The 13,314-nt window shown below is 42.5% G+C and overlaps 2 protein-coding genes across 2 annotated transcripts; both read right to left on the bottom strand.

Moving 5' to 3' along the window:
• Window positions 1-1,831: 1,831 nt before the first annotated feature.
• LOC102712763 (laccase-7) lies at window positions 1,832-6,632 on the bottom strand. Its single transcript, XM_006644957.2, has 6 exons — window positions 6,014-6,632; window positions 5,636-5,787; window positions 3,653-3,897; window positions 3,430-3,552; window positions 2,381-3,301; window positions 1,832-2,260 (listed from the first exon to the last, which is right to left on the bottom strand). The coding sequence occupies exons 1-6, from the start codon at window positions 6,119-6,121 to the stop codon at window positions 2,130-2,132; spliced, it is 1,680 nt and encodes a 559-aa protein (XP_006645020.1). The 5' UTR covers window positions 6,122-6,632; the 3' UTR covers window positions 1,832-2,129.
• Window positions 6,633-7,966: 1,334 nt separating this feature from the next.
• Window positions 7,967-11,688, bottom strand: LOC102712484 (laccase-6). The gene is made up of 5 exons (XM_006644956.3): window positions 11,599-11,688; window positions 10,432-10,589; window positions 9,958-10,340; window positions 8,853-9,836; window positions 7,967-8,444 (listed from the first exon to the last, which is right to left on the bottom strand). Exons 1-5 carry the CDS (start codon window positions 11,686-11,688, stop codon window positions 8,314-8,316), a joined length of 1,746 nt encoding a protein of 581 aa, XP_006645019.2. The 3' UTR covers window positions 7,967-8,313.
• Window positions 11,689-13,314: the final 1,626 nt, after the last annotated feature.

The following is a 13,314-nucleotide window of genomic DNA, read 5'->3' as shown; positions in this document are numbered from 1 at the left end:
TTTAAAATATTATCTATCCGTTTAATCACTTTCCATACAAAATTATTCGAGAAATTTAAAGAAATGCAATTGACAAGCGTCTAAATATAAGAAGTATCATTGGCAACTACCAGTTCTAGGAAATGTCACAGTACAGATGACTTTGTCTAAAAAAATGTCCTCGTTGTAGGGTTCCATCCATCTTAGCCATGAAATGCATTGTTTATATTATAGCTCTTAACGAAGAAATATTGACGAAAGCCAAACGATAATGTCATTTCTTAGAGGTATTTTATAGAACTCACCCTTTCTTAGAATTAAGTGGGTAGCAATGTTATTTATTAGATTTTCTCAAATATTCTTATTTTATCTCTATCGACTCTTATTCTTTTTTATTCCTCGTTATTTAGAACCGTTACAGTCCTTGGCTCTCATAGTAGCGAAATCGTGTTTTTAAATAAAAATAATTTACAAATAAAACTTTTATGTACGTGTCCTTAGCGATTCAAAAATAAAAGTTGTAAAATAAACTACGATAAAAAAAACCTTAAAATCAAGTCTAAAATTAAGATTTAAAATTTAAATATTGACTTATAAGTAGTTGTAAACTGTGAAATGACATGAGTCTTTATTTCTCTATCTTAATGTCTACTAGAAGTTCTTATATTTTTGAATGGAGAATCGAGTATGTCCTTATACATGTAACATCACAGTGATGTTGTGTTTAGGTTTTGCTTGGATGCCTGAGAAAGAGACTTAGACTCATGATACAGGATAACAGCGTAAAATTTTAGTACTAAAACAAACCTTAATGGAGTTCAATATTAAAAAAATCATTTAGATTCATGATACAGAGAACGATGTGAAATATTAATCTAGGAAAGCAAAGGATAAGTTATTGTATGTCTGTGTTTAGTGTTCTGGTTAAATTTTTGTTTGTCAAGTATCTGCTCTGTGCGGTGTGCACACGTAGGCGCGGCTCAAATAATGGAATATCCTCTGATTCTTAGGCCGCGTTCGGTATGCAGGCATAAGTTAACTTATATACTGGTATAAAAAACTTAGTAATAGATTAATATATAACTAATTAATTATTAATTATCAAAAAATATAAAATAGATTATTATGATTTTTTAAAACAACTTTTCTATAGAAAATTTTTGTAAAAAATGCACCGTTTAAGAGTTCGAGAAATGTACACGCGGAAAACAAGGAAAGCTTAGTTAACTAACTTGGGGTGGCGAACGTGGCCTTAACAGATAATGTTCCTTCGTTTGAGAGTATATGTACGTTCGATCATTCATTTTATTTAATATATATATACATATATATACATATACATACATACATATATATATATATATATACATATGCACACTTAAAAACATATTTATTGACAAATCAAACTTTAAAAATAATTATAATTTTATAAAACAAAAGGTTAAACACATGTTGAAAAGTTAATGATATTATTTATTAAAATTGAAGAGATTATATACGCCCTCCACCAACCCATGAAAAGGCATGAATTCTGCCAAGTCACACGCGTAGTTTGTCCAAGTCAAACGAAAACCGCAGCGACGAAATAGTGCATATCGTCACCTATTGACATTTCATTATTTTGAAGGAAATGTTGCATTGACAATTGGGCACTTAACAAAATATAAATGCAAATGGGCCGAGGGGCGTCCTGACTCGGTGACTCGTAAGACGACTTCATCCTTCAGTGACGACCAACCGGAACCTGCCCTCCTGCTAAGCTAAATGGCCAATGCGCCTCTAACAGCGTGTGTCGACGAGAGCAAATCTAGCTGGAAATTGAGAATTGCAAGCAAACCAACGTCATGCTCCCAAAACTTCTCGTACTCACGTATACACGGTCAATGGATTCTGAACTTCTGAAATTTGACCCATTTTTTTCTGTATACTTTACACGTTCCCCTGGAGAGGGAGAGAAACAGAATGCAGTTACAGCAAAACAATTCATGTACAAATGTTGCGCAAACACCGAACAAATAAACAAACACCGCTCTCTCGTTTCGCGCGGCTCATGTAGTCCACTTACATACGGATGAACGTTTGGACAAATATGAAATAAAATTCGAGTATGAAGCATTAAAAGTTGGCATCACGCCAGAATCTGGCAGGTTCTAGCACTTGGGCAGATCGGCGGGCGGCGGAGGGAGAAAAGAGCCAGGCGTCGTGCCGTTGTCCACCGCAAACACCATGCCGAGCCCTATCGGAACGTGCGCGTCGAGGTGGCAATGGAAGAACCACATGCCTGTGTCCAAGCCCAAATCAGCACCGTCATTTTAAGCCCATATGTTCGGCCCAAACAGGCGAAGTCTGTTTTGGGCCTGATCAAGGCAGCACGTTAAAAACTCGGGCGACAGTAGGATACCTGGATTGTTGGCGACGAAACGGATGACGGCCCAGCCGCCGGTCGGGACGGCGAGGGTGTTGCGCGAAACCGGGTCGACCAGGTTGTAGCCGCTCGTGTTGCCAGGGGTGAAGTTGCCGAGCCCCTGGGCCAGCACGAAGAAGTTGAAGCCGTGGAGGTGGATCGGGTGGTTCTCCGACGGGAAGGCGGTCGGGTTCTGCAGCACGATCTCCACCGTCGAGTTGTACTTGAGCCGCCGCACCTTGGTCCCCTCGATCATCGGCGCGCCGCTCGGCGGCGCGGCGTCCGGGAAGTCAGCGGTGTAGACGCCCGGCGTGCGGTTGAACTGCGCCTCCAGGAGGGACATCTGCGTCGGGAGGCGGAACGACACGCCGTTCATCGCCGCCGCGACGGATTTCCCCGAGCAGCTGCTCTGGGTCGAGTCGCATGGCAACTGGCCGAGCCCCATCTCGATGGTCATGTTCACGTCCACCTTCGACGGCACGGCCGGCGCGCCGGGCGACGCCGGGCCCCTCAGCCCGAAGTAGAACGCGTTGGCCGTCGCGGAGTCGGAGCTCTTGGGCATGGCGGGCATGAGGGGCGTCGCGGTACTCTTGGTCGACGTGGTGTTGTAGCGCACGATGGCCGTGGCGGTGGTGTCGTCGGTTACGGACATGGTGGTCGGGGACAGGCTGTCGTACGCCTGCACCGCCATGTAGTAGCTGCCGGCCGACGCGTTGGTCACCATGAGCGCGTCCACGGTGTGGCCCGGCGCGAGCACGAGCGTGTCCGTGGTGTAGTTGGCGGTGTAGCACGCGTCCACGGCGACGACGGTGAACGCGTGGCCGGCCACCTTGAAGAAGAGGTGCGTGTTGAGCCCAGCGTTGATGACCCGGAGCAGCACCGTCGTGTTGGGCTGCACGTCCACCGTAAACGTCTCATCTACACACCAAATTAATTGTTCACAGAGTTATTCTTTTTTCATCCATCACAAGGATTTATTTACCTTTCACCTGCAAATAAATTAAAACTATGTCATTCCATCAGGGTTTACCAAATGAAGTACATACTTGCGCATTGGTAGAGCTCGCCGGTCAGACCGTTAACGGTGAACGCGTCGGACTCTCTGGGAAGCTGGCCAGACGAGACGGCGTCGCTCTCGACGTCCACAACATTCCGGCTCCACCATTCCCCTGTGTCCACCAAGGCCTCATCCAGAATCAAGATATGCCCAATTTCGCAATCAATGCACGGTACAACAATGGATAGCGAGGTGGGGGGATTCGGGGCTACCAAGAACGATGGGGACCTCTTGGTCCGGCGCGGGGAAGGGGTAGGCGGAGCCGTTTCTTGGCCTGATGATGAGGGCGCCGTACACGGTGGCGCGCAGGAAGGAGGAGTGGGCGTGCCACCACAGCGTGCCTTCCTGCCCGGTGACGTTGAACCGGTACGTGTAGGAGGCGTTCGGCTGGATTGGACACTGCGTGACCATGCTCGGGCCGTCCGCCCATGGCGTCAGTAGCTGGAGAATGCCATGCCTGTTACACGTGCAAGGGTTAAACCAACTCTGCTGATGCCAAGTTGTTAGCATTAAGGTACTAGTTGAGCTCAAAATTATAAAGTATACTCAATAGTTATCTTTTCAATTAGAACAAGCAACCTGACAATCAACTCATGCTCCTAGTAGCATAGCATGAGATGATGGGAAATACATAAAGTCTTTGCACTTAGTGGCATGTAATCTTCATCGTCCTATTTTCGCTTCTGTTTATACTTATAAGCCCAACTTTAAATTTTTAAAATTAAATTTGGAGTTGATTTTGGTTTTTTTCACCGTAGTTTATTTTAAACCTTGGCTTTTATATCACTAAGAACACTTATATAAAAGTTTTATTCATAAATTATTTTTTATTTACAAATATATTGTTTGTCTTTTTTCTAAAAAAAACCAAACATCATCCCCCTCGTCTCTGTCAAGCCCTCCAGTTGATATTTTTAAAAAAAATCTGAACATGATTTGACACACTATAGATTCTTCTACCATATATCACTCAAAAAACATATGTATCAAATTAGATCTTAAATATGTTAAAAATGATTTGGTAGTTGTATTTTTGATCAACCAAATATATTCCTTTTCTGGACCTGTAGAGTGAACCAGGCTTAATTTTGTTGCATGATAACATATCAAAGCTAGCAGATATCTTTATAATATTTTATTACTATTTCATTGATACTTAGTTGCTAGAAACATAGGAAAGCACACACGCCAAATTCACTGTTCTTTTAAAAGCAATTTTGGTTGTATGCTGGCGGTGTTGCGGCTGTATAGCTCCTGATACATTTTAGTGTATTTTTTTCTAAAAGAATTTCCTACTTTGTTGTAGTAGTGTGTAAAGTGGACGTTTTCTTACATGCATGTGTGGTGTGTCTTTGTGAACGCTTACATCTCATATAATTGTAACTGGGCTTTTAATGGGGACTTTTTTTTCCTATCTTACTTTAAACTTGTAGACGGTACCTCATCAGCTGTACAACACTTGGCAAAATAGTAAGACGAGCTTTCCTACATTTAACGGCTCTGTGTGACTGTGTCGGCAGGTAGGGTGTCGTTTTCAGAACTTTCACTTTCGGCTACACATATATTAGAGATTTGCTCAAGAGATCGGGTACGAACTAATCACTGGTACTTGTCAAAGGAACAGCTAGTCAGTTAGCCCCAGAATCTGACGAGCTAATCATCAAAGGAACAGCTAACCCCAGCATCTATAAAGAACTAGCCTGATGCCTCATGGTAGGACTCTAACGCCATCTCACATGCTACGAAGAAGACTTCGGTATCATATTTGTAAATAAAAAATAATTTATGAATACAATTTTAATATACGTATTATTGGCGATCTAAAAGCCAAGGTTAAAAAATAAACTTCGATAAAAAAACATCAAAATTAATTCTAAATTTAAGATTAAAAATTTAAATTTTGAGGTGTTCACTTTCGTTGAAAAAGTTACATCAACTGGAAATGTATGAAGTACTAGGGATCTACTCCCTTCGCCTCATAATAAATTTAATTTTTAGTTTTTTAATATAATATTTGTCTCTTCGTCTTATTTAATTTTTTTAATGACTAATATTTTTTATTATTATTAGATGACAAAATATGAATTACACTTTATATGTCTAATTCTTTTAATTTTTTAATAAAATTTTCAAATAAGATGAATGGTTAGAGCAGAAACTAAAAAAATAAAGTCTTTTAGATACAGAGGAAGTACCAGTGTATGGTTAAGTTATACGGTGATCCATTGATGACATTGACGGCAACTTCATCACCTTCGTTCACTTCTATCGTTGGGCCTGGCAGTTGGCCGTTCACCGCAATAATTTCAGTGCTGTTGCATAGCTGACTCACACGCATGCTTTCCACCTAGGTGATTGTAAACAAATGCGTCATCAGTCTTACACACAGGCAAACGAAGCTTCTAACAATACTAGAGGAAAAACTAAGGAGAAAACCTATCTGCATATGAAATCAATGAACTGAAAAATACAACTCATATGCAGGGTGAGAGGAGATGAGATGATGAACTATACAACTCATATTATGCAGAGAAAAGGGAGGAGATTAGAAGATATGAGATGAGAGGGAATACAGTGAATGTGTAGTTCGCAGTTGCCGCATCTGCCACCGATCTGGCAAGAATAAGCGCGAACAAGAACAACAAAAGCCGCATCATGGAAGAAAACCAAGGTATAACCATCTAAGAGGATTCAGTAGTGCCAGAGAAGGATAGACAGACTCTTCCTGGAGATGATCCGGGCCAACTTGTATATAGCAAACTCTTCAGAGAAACACGATAAGTATATATACTATGGAATGCTTTTGGCACTTCCCGGAGAATCACTTGCGTAGGGCAATGGCACATTTGTCTCTCTTTTTTTTTTTCGAGATTGCGACTTAAAGCTTCTAGAGATATCACACGCTCGTAATCTAGGTGTTGCTGACCCGAATTATTTTTGTCGACGGATCAAATGATAATAGAGAAATCGATGCCACTCGTCCATTGCTAGCTTGTTCGTTGCTATCTTTGATTGCAGTATCAAGCAGTATCAAATTCACGGTCTATCGACCTGAACAGTGCTAATTCCTCTTTCTTGGCTGCCATTACCGCCACGTCAACAAAAGGCCATTTTCATCAGAATCAATCAGGAGTTTAGCTTTTGGACACACAAGGTATATATAGTTTTCTGACGAATTATGCATGCGGCTAACGTATAAGCTAAACGTGTAACAGGAAAAATCTGGATAAGAGAAAACATCAGAACTAATCCCATGTGTCAAAGTGTCGTTATGGTATTCCCCCATTTGGGTCAATAAAAGCAGCTCTCAGAATAGCTGAGGTGTACCAAAACTACCCTATTAGCACCCTGAACCAAGTATTCCTAGCCAGTGATTTGAATCTCCAGTCACGAAAAGCTTATTAGAAAACAATCTACTCATTAGTCTATCATGTCACAAGTTTGGTCCCAAGCAACAATATTCTGTACAAAAATGTGCCTAAAGAATTTAAGCAACGAATTCTTCTGAACTGGTGAAGGAATGCCCAAGATGGATGCATAACCAGACAAACGGTATTCTCTAGATAAACCAATACAACCAGCATACCTGGCCTATGCTGATAAACATGACACGAAAAGAGAAAATGACCTGGGATCATGTGGTAGTTGATCATGGAGGTCTATCTTGACGAGATAACGTTATGATGTTTATACATACGGCTATACGGAGAAGAGCTCAAGGAGAAACACATTCAGAGCATATCTTGTGGAGACCCTGTTCTCCCTTGCATATATATCCAGGAACATCCAGAAGTACCATCCGTGATTCCGTATAAACGATTAAGTTCTGAAGGCATGGACAGTTGGACACGATGGGGACCTCTCACCTAACTGTAGGATATACGCAGGGGCAGAATGGTTGCTAGGACCAGCAGAAAGAAATTTGAATTTGCTCGTCTGAAACATGCACACTGTTCATCAGGACATCAGATACGCACGGAGCATTTTTTTAGCAAGGGATATGTATGCATGGCTAAATATTGAATGTTTTTTTTTTCTTTTAGGAAGAATCAGTTAGCACCCTCATATTTTCGATTTTGTCTATGCTTATTAAAATTAAAATTTCAACCTTAAATTTGGAGTTAACTTTTTAGATTCTTTCATCAAAGTTTATTTTTTTTACCTTAGCTTTTAGATTGCTAAGAATACATATATAAATTTTTTTATTCATAAATTATTTTTTATTTGTAAATATATTATTTTACTTTTTTTCTTTGAAAAAACCAAACAATAATCTCCTGCTCGGGAAATGTTATGTAGAAATTCACAAAGAAACAGGATCAAAAGTTCTTCAGGGAAAAAGTCAAACGACATATTTGCTAGCAAAAAAGAATTTATGAATAAAACTTATATATACGTGTGTATGTTCTTAGTGATTTAGAAGTCAAAACTAAAAAATAAAAAACCTTAAAATCAACTTCAAATTTAAAATCAAAAATTCAAATTTTGTATAAGCAGAGGAAAAGGATGAGGCGGATGAATTTATGCTTTTCAGGATTGTATTGTGTGATTTACTGTTATTTACTCCGAGTCTGACCAATCTTATTTACATATTAACGTGCATACTCCAGAACGATCAAATATTACACTGAAAAGATGATAAAACTCTACAAAAATACACTTGACCGATGCAATCAACCGGAAATCGATTTATTGAAGCGTGTATCTCTTCAAAGTTTTTTCCCTTGCGCGTATCTCTTCAAAGAATACCAAGAGGTGTACAACAACTTAATTGTCATCTCCCTGTCGTTACTTTTTACATCTTGACGGCAGCCCATGTTTCACCGTATCGAAGAAGGCTCAGAACTGAACTTTCAGAGAGCAACCTTAGTAGCTAGCACTGCGGCAGGTCTGGCGGCGGCGGCGGCACCGCCGTCTCTGCCGTCGGCCCGCTCTCCACCTCGAACACCATCGCCAAGCCGATCCCAAAGTGAGAATCGAGATGGCAGTGCATGGCCCACATTCCTGCACACAGAAAAGTTTCCAACTAATCAGAACAGGTGTTCTTTACTCTCTTTATCCCTTGCAAACCTCAACATGATAAGCTTCATGACAGTGCAAACTATAGTGATAAGATTCTTGAGATGACAGAAGCATAATGGTTAGTGGGCTTCTTATAATAGGAGGAGATAAAACCGTGATTGCGTATTCTACACAGCATCAGTACGTCAGCGTCGAGCTCTTCAACATCTAAAGTTCTGAACTCGGCTTGACAAGACTGGGCCCAAAACGGCCCAATAAAAACGTACGCACGAGAGAATTGAGGGTCATATTAGAAGCCCAAAACCTGGCAAAAACCATTGCTTGTCGGGCTATTGTTTAACTCTATCAAGTGCTCCAGATTTGCAACCATACGATTTGCAGTACCGGTACCTGGGTTATTGGCGACGAAGCGGATGACGGCCCACCCGCCGGTCGGCACGGCGACGGTGTTCCGCTCTTGTGGGTTGACGAGATTGAGCTTCCCCGCTCCGTCCTCAACGCCGTCGTAGTTGCCGAACCCCTGTGCCACCACGAAGAAGTTGAACCCGTGCAGGTGCATCGGGTGGCTCTCGAGCCCGACCAGCGCCGTGTTCTGGAGCACCATCTCAACCGTCGCGTTATACCTGAGCGTCTTCACCTTCGTCGACGGGCTCCCCGTGGACGCCAGAGGCGTGTTACCGAGCAACCCGCGGCTGGTGTAGTCGAACACCAAGGGCGGCTGGTCGGGGAAGTCCCTGGTGTACACGCCGTCCGGCGTGTTCCGGTAGTGCGCCTCGAGCATGGAGACGGTGGCCGGGAGGGCGAAGGACACGTTGTTCATGTTCGCCAACACCACCGGGGCGCTCCTGTTGCACTGCGTCTGGATGGGCTGGCAAGAGGAGAAGCCGAGCCCGACGGTGACGAGCATGCGGGTGTCCACGGTGAGCGGCACGGTCCGCCTGCCGGGGCGGTCGAGCGCTTTCAAGCTGGTGTAGAACCCGTGAGCCGTGTCCGTGTCGTTTGGTACTGGCATGACGGGTAGCACGGGAGAAGCAGCATTGGCCGTTGCCGCCGCGTCGACGTACTCCACGACGGCCGTGCTGGCGTTGCCATTGAACCCCGCAGGCATCGGTGGGAAGGGGATCGCGCTCTGGTACGAGGAGATCGCCATGTGGTAGCGGCCAGGGGAGGCGTCGGTCGTCATGAGCGCGTCGATGGTCTGCCCAGGCGCGATCACGATCACGTCGGTCTCGTACGGGTCCATGTAGCTCGCGTCCGCCGCGACGACGGTGAACGTGTGGCCGGCCACCTTGAAGAAGAACGCCGTGTTGAGCGCAGCGTTGATGATCCGGAGCAAGTAGGTCTTGTCGCGGCGCACCTTGAACTTGGCGATTCCTGCACAAGTGCGTACGTAGATAATTGCACAAGCGATAAAAGCAACGGATCATGATTAAGAACGCAGTGCTCGTAATCATAACATATATGCGCGCATGATGCTAATTAAATCGACACGTACGGTTAGTCCTCTCTGGACAATGGTACAAATCTCCCGGCATTCCGTTGATGGTGTACGCGTCGGCGTTCGGCATGGGTACGCCAGTCGAGAAAGAGCGGCTCTCCAGGGCGACGGTGTCGCCGTTCCACCACTCTCCCAGCAAGACGGTCTTCTCCCCGTCGGGCTTGCGGAACGGGTAGTCGACGGCGCCGCGCCTCGGCCGGATGACAAGGGCGCCGTACACCGTGGCGCGCATGTACGAGCTGTGCGCGTGCCACCACAGGGTGCCCTCCTGCCCGGCCACGGTGAACCTGTACGTGTACCGGCGGCCCGGGCGGATGGGGCACTGCGTCACCATCGCCGGCCCGTCCGCCCACGGCGTGCCGCGCTGGAACACGCCATGCCTGCACGAACGCACTCACCACCGTTCGCCGCTCGTTAGCTCGTCACATCATCGATCGATCGCACGGGGCGAGAAGTAGGTGAGGTGCGCACCAGTGGACTGTCACGTTGTATGGCGAGTCGTTGATGACGTGAATCACCACGGTGTCGCCTTCGCGGGCTTCGACTTTGGGACCGGGCACTCGTCCGTTCACGGCGGTGACGCTTGTATTCCCTGGCTCACATATACGGGGAAGGGATAGCGTAGCGACCTGACAAATCATCGAAGACAATATCATGACCATGACTGTTAAGACCGCGATAAATATTGAGAATTGACCGATAAATATTCGGTTTCTAGTGCATAGTATGAGAATGTCAGATGGGGCCATGGGGGGGGGGTGGCAATTTTTTGGACGCTCATGTACCACCTTCGTTAGGAAAGTTTTAGAAATTACTGCCGCCAATAATAAAGATTTGATCTATAATTAGAATAACTTTGGTTTCATTTTGAAATTGTGACCATCAATTTTGTGTTAGAAAGTTCATAAGTAATAAGTTTGTGATATATCGATAATACTTTTCAATGAAATCCACACGTACTTTTTTCAGAAAGGCATTTTAGAAGTTATTTATCGTCAAAGCTCCTCTAAATATTAACAAAAAATGTATGGTTCTTTAGAAAATACCTTAAGGTATTAATTTTTTAGTTTAAAATTTTGATACCAAATATCTTCATGTACTATGTTTTATATTAAAAAATATGATACCTGAAGTTGCGTTCTCAAAGACGGTAAAATACGTCAAATATCTAATATTTATGACCAAAGGCAATAATAATTATTAAGAGTGGAAACTTTGTTTGGCAATTTGTTTTGTACTATCAACAATCAGCTGTTAAAAATAATTTCATGAAAATTTATCTACATGTTAAAAAAAAGGATTGTGCAATATTTCCTAAACCGACTACAAAACAGTTACACCTCCCCTGGTTGTCCAATATTTCCTTTCCTTTTGCTTCTAATTAAACGAAAGATGCACACACTACTACACGCGCATGATGCACCATACACGTACACTGTACACACTCCTACACGCGCATGATGCACACACTAGAAGATATGGAGACCAATAACAAATGAAGCTCTCCTATTGAAAATGTTCTGGCATGTGTGCAGTATAGTTCATCACACTAAGACTTGATTGTGTATTTCTTGTGGAGGACAAATGAACAATTCAATGTGGATTATGTGTGTAGAGAGGGGGAGAAAGAATGATTACACTGAAGGTATGCTCCAGGACATCAGCTTGGGCCACGGATGCAACAGAAACCAGAACAGCGGACACAAGGATCATCCAAGAACACGACATGCCGTTTGATTCCAAGGCCAAAGCTAGCTGGCAACTCAATGATATGGTGAACAGAAAAATGGCCTGGACCTTACTCAAAATCTAAAAGGTAGTAGTAATTTTTTCGGACTAGAAGTAGAACATACCAGCAGTGATTGTCGAGGTTAAGGAGAATATGGATGACAAAATGCAACCGGAATTCCGCTGTATATATAGCTGCCTGATGGCCTGGTTGACTTGATCAATCAAGCATTGGGGTGAATATATTATCTAAAAAAGCACTGGGTGAAAACTGAAAATCCTGACTTGTCTGTCATTTTGTTAGTTCAACCGCAACTTGATGTATCCTTTCTCATGATGGGCCATGAAGTCTCTAGTGTTTATTGCAGAGTCCTTCCTATCTAATCTGTTACGGAGTAGAACGGTTTCCCAAAGTCAAGATTCCGAAATGGACAGACTCATTATTTACCTTTCACCGATCAAAATTCGAAAAGAAAAGGTTTAAAGTATAAGTTAGATGGTCTAGACTTCTAATTATGGCTTTAACAACTAACGAGGATCATATATATCCAACTGATGACCGTAGCATTATATTTTTCTAGTTTCTAATAACTACCCCTCTGCTAACAACTTCCTAGACATGGACCCAAGCATATTGAAACGACTGATACCTTGTTTGAGCACAAGGAATTATCAATGATTGATGGCTGGCCATATATTAATAAGGTCACCAGTGTACCTTTACTAGAAAGGGGGGATAGCTTGCATGCTTAGGCGTCTGATTCAAGTTCTATCTAGAAGAATTTCTTTGTGGATTGACTTTTTAACTTCTATCCATAGTTTGAGGTGATTGAGAAAAAGTCAAAGGTTATATTTGAAAATAAAAAATAATTTATAAATAAAACTTTTATATGCATGTTCTTATCGATATAAAAGAAAAGACTAAAAAAATAAATTATGATAAAAATAGCATAAAATCAACTCTAAATTTAATGTTAAAATTTTAATTTTTGGCTTATAAACATAAGCAAATGGAAACTATGGGGTTGCACATTTCTGCACACATTAAAAGTCATTGTTTGAACTGTATTTACCTGACCTTAGAACGCAAGTTACAGTTTTGCTTTCAAGGAGGAAGTCACTTCGAAGCTCACCACACAGGGAGTAGACAAAGTTTATTAAAAATTCTATTTTATGCAGTGATTGGTATCCTTGAAAGTTGAAACTTCACAGCTAGAACATGATGTTGAGGGAATGCAAGACATTTCTACAGATACCTGCTACGAGTTTGATTTCTACCCCTTTGCCGACTGGCTATGACTTAACTGTTGGGACTGGGTAAAGCAAACAATTCAGCCACCTATCGTTTAATTGTTTTTTCCTATATAATATTTAGAATCGTGTACATGTTCAGTTTGAAGTTTGAACAAGCTCCAGGGGCATACATCAGCCCATTTACGTTCGCTGTCACTTGCAGCCCCCATCTTTTCGCTTCAATTATGCTTATAAGTTAAAATTTAGATTTTTAACATTAATTTAAATTTGACATAGGTTTTTATTATATTTTATTTTTTAGTCTTAGCTTTTAGATTAATAAGAACATTAACAAATATGCCGTTTGGCAATCACCCTTGCAATTGCAAAGCT

This window comes from Oryza brachyantha, chromosome 1 (assembly GCF_000231095.2).
Source record: "Oryza brachyantha chromosome 1, ObraRS2, whole genome shotgun sequence".
Lineage (NCBI taxonomy): Eukaryota > Viridiplantae > Streptophyta > Magnoliopsida > Poales > Poaceae > Oryza > Oryza brachyantha.
The sequence above is the reverse complement of the archived record's forward strand: the minus strand, read 5'-3'. Positions and strand labels throughout refer to the sequence as shown.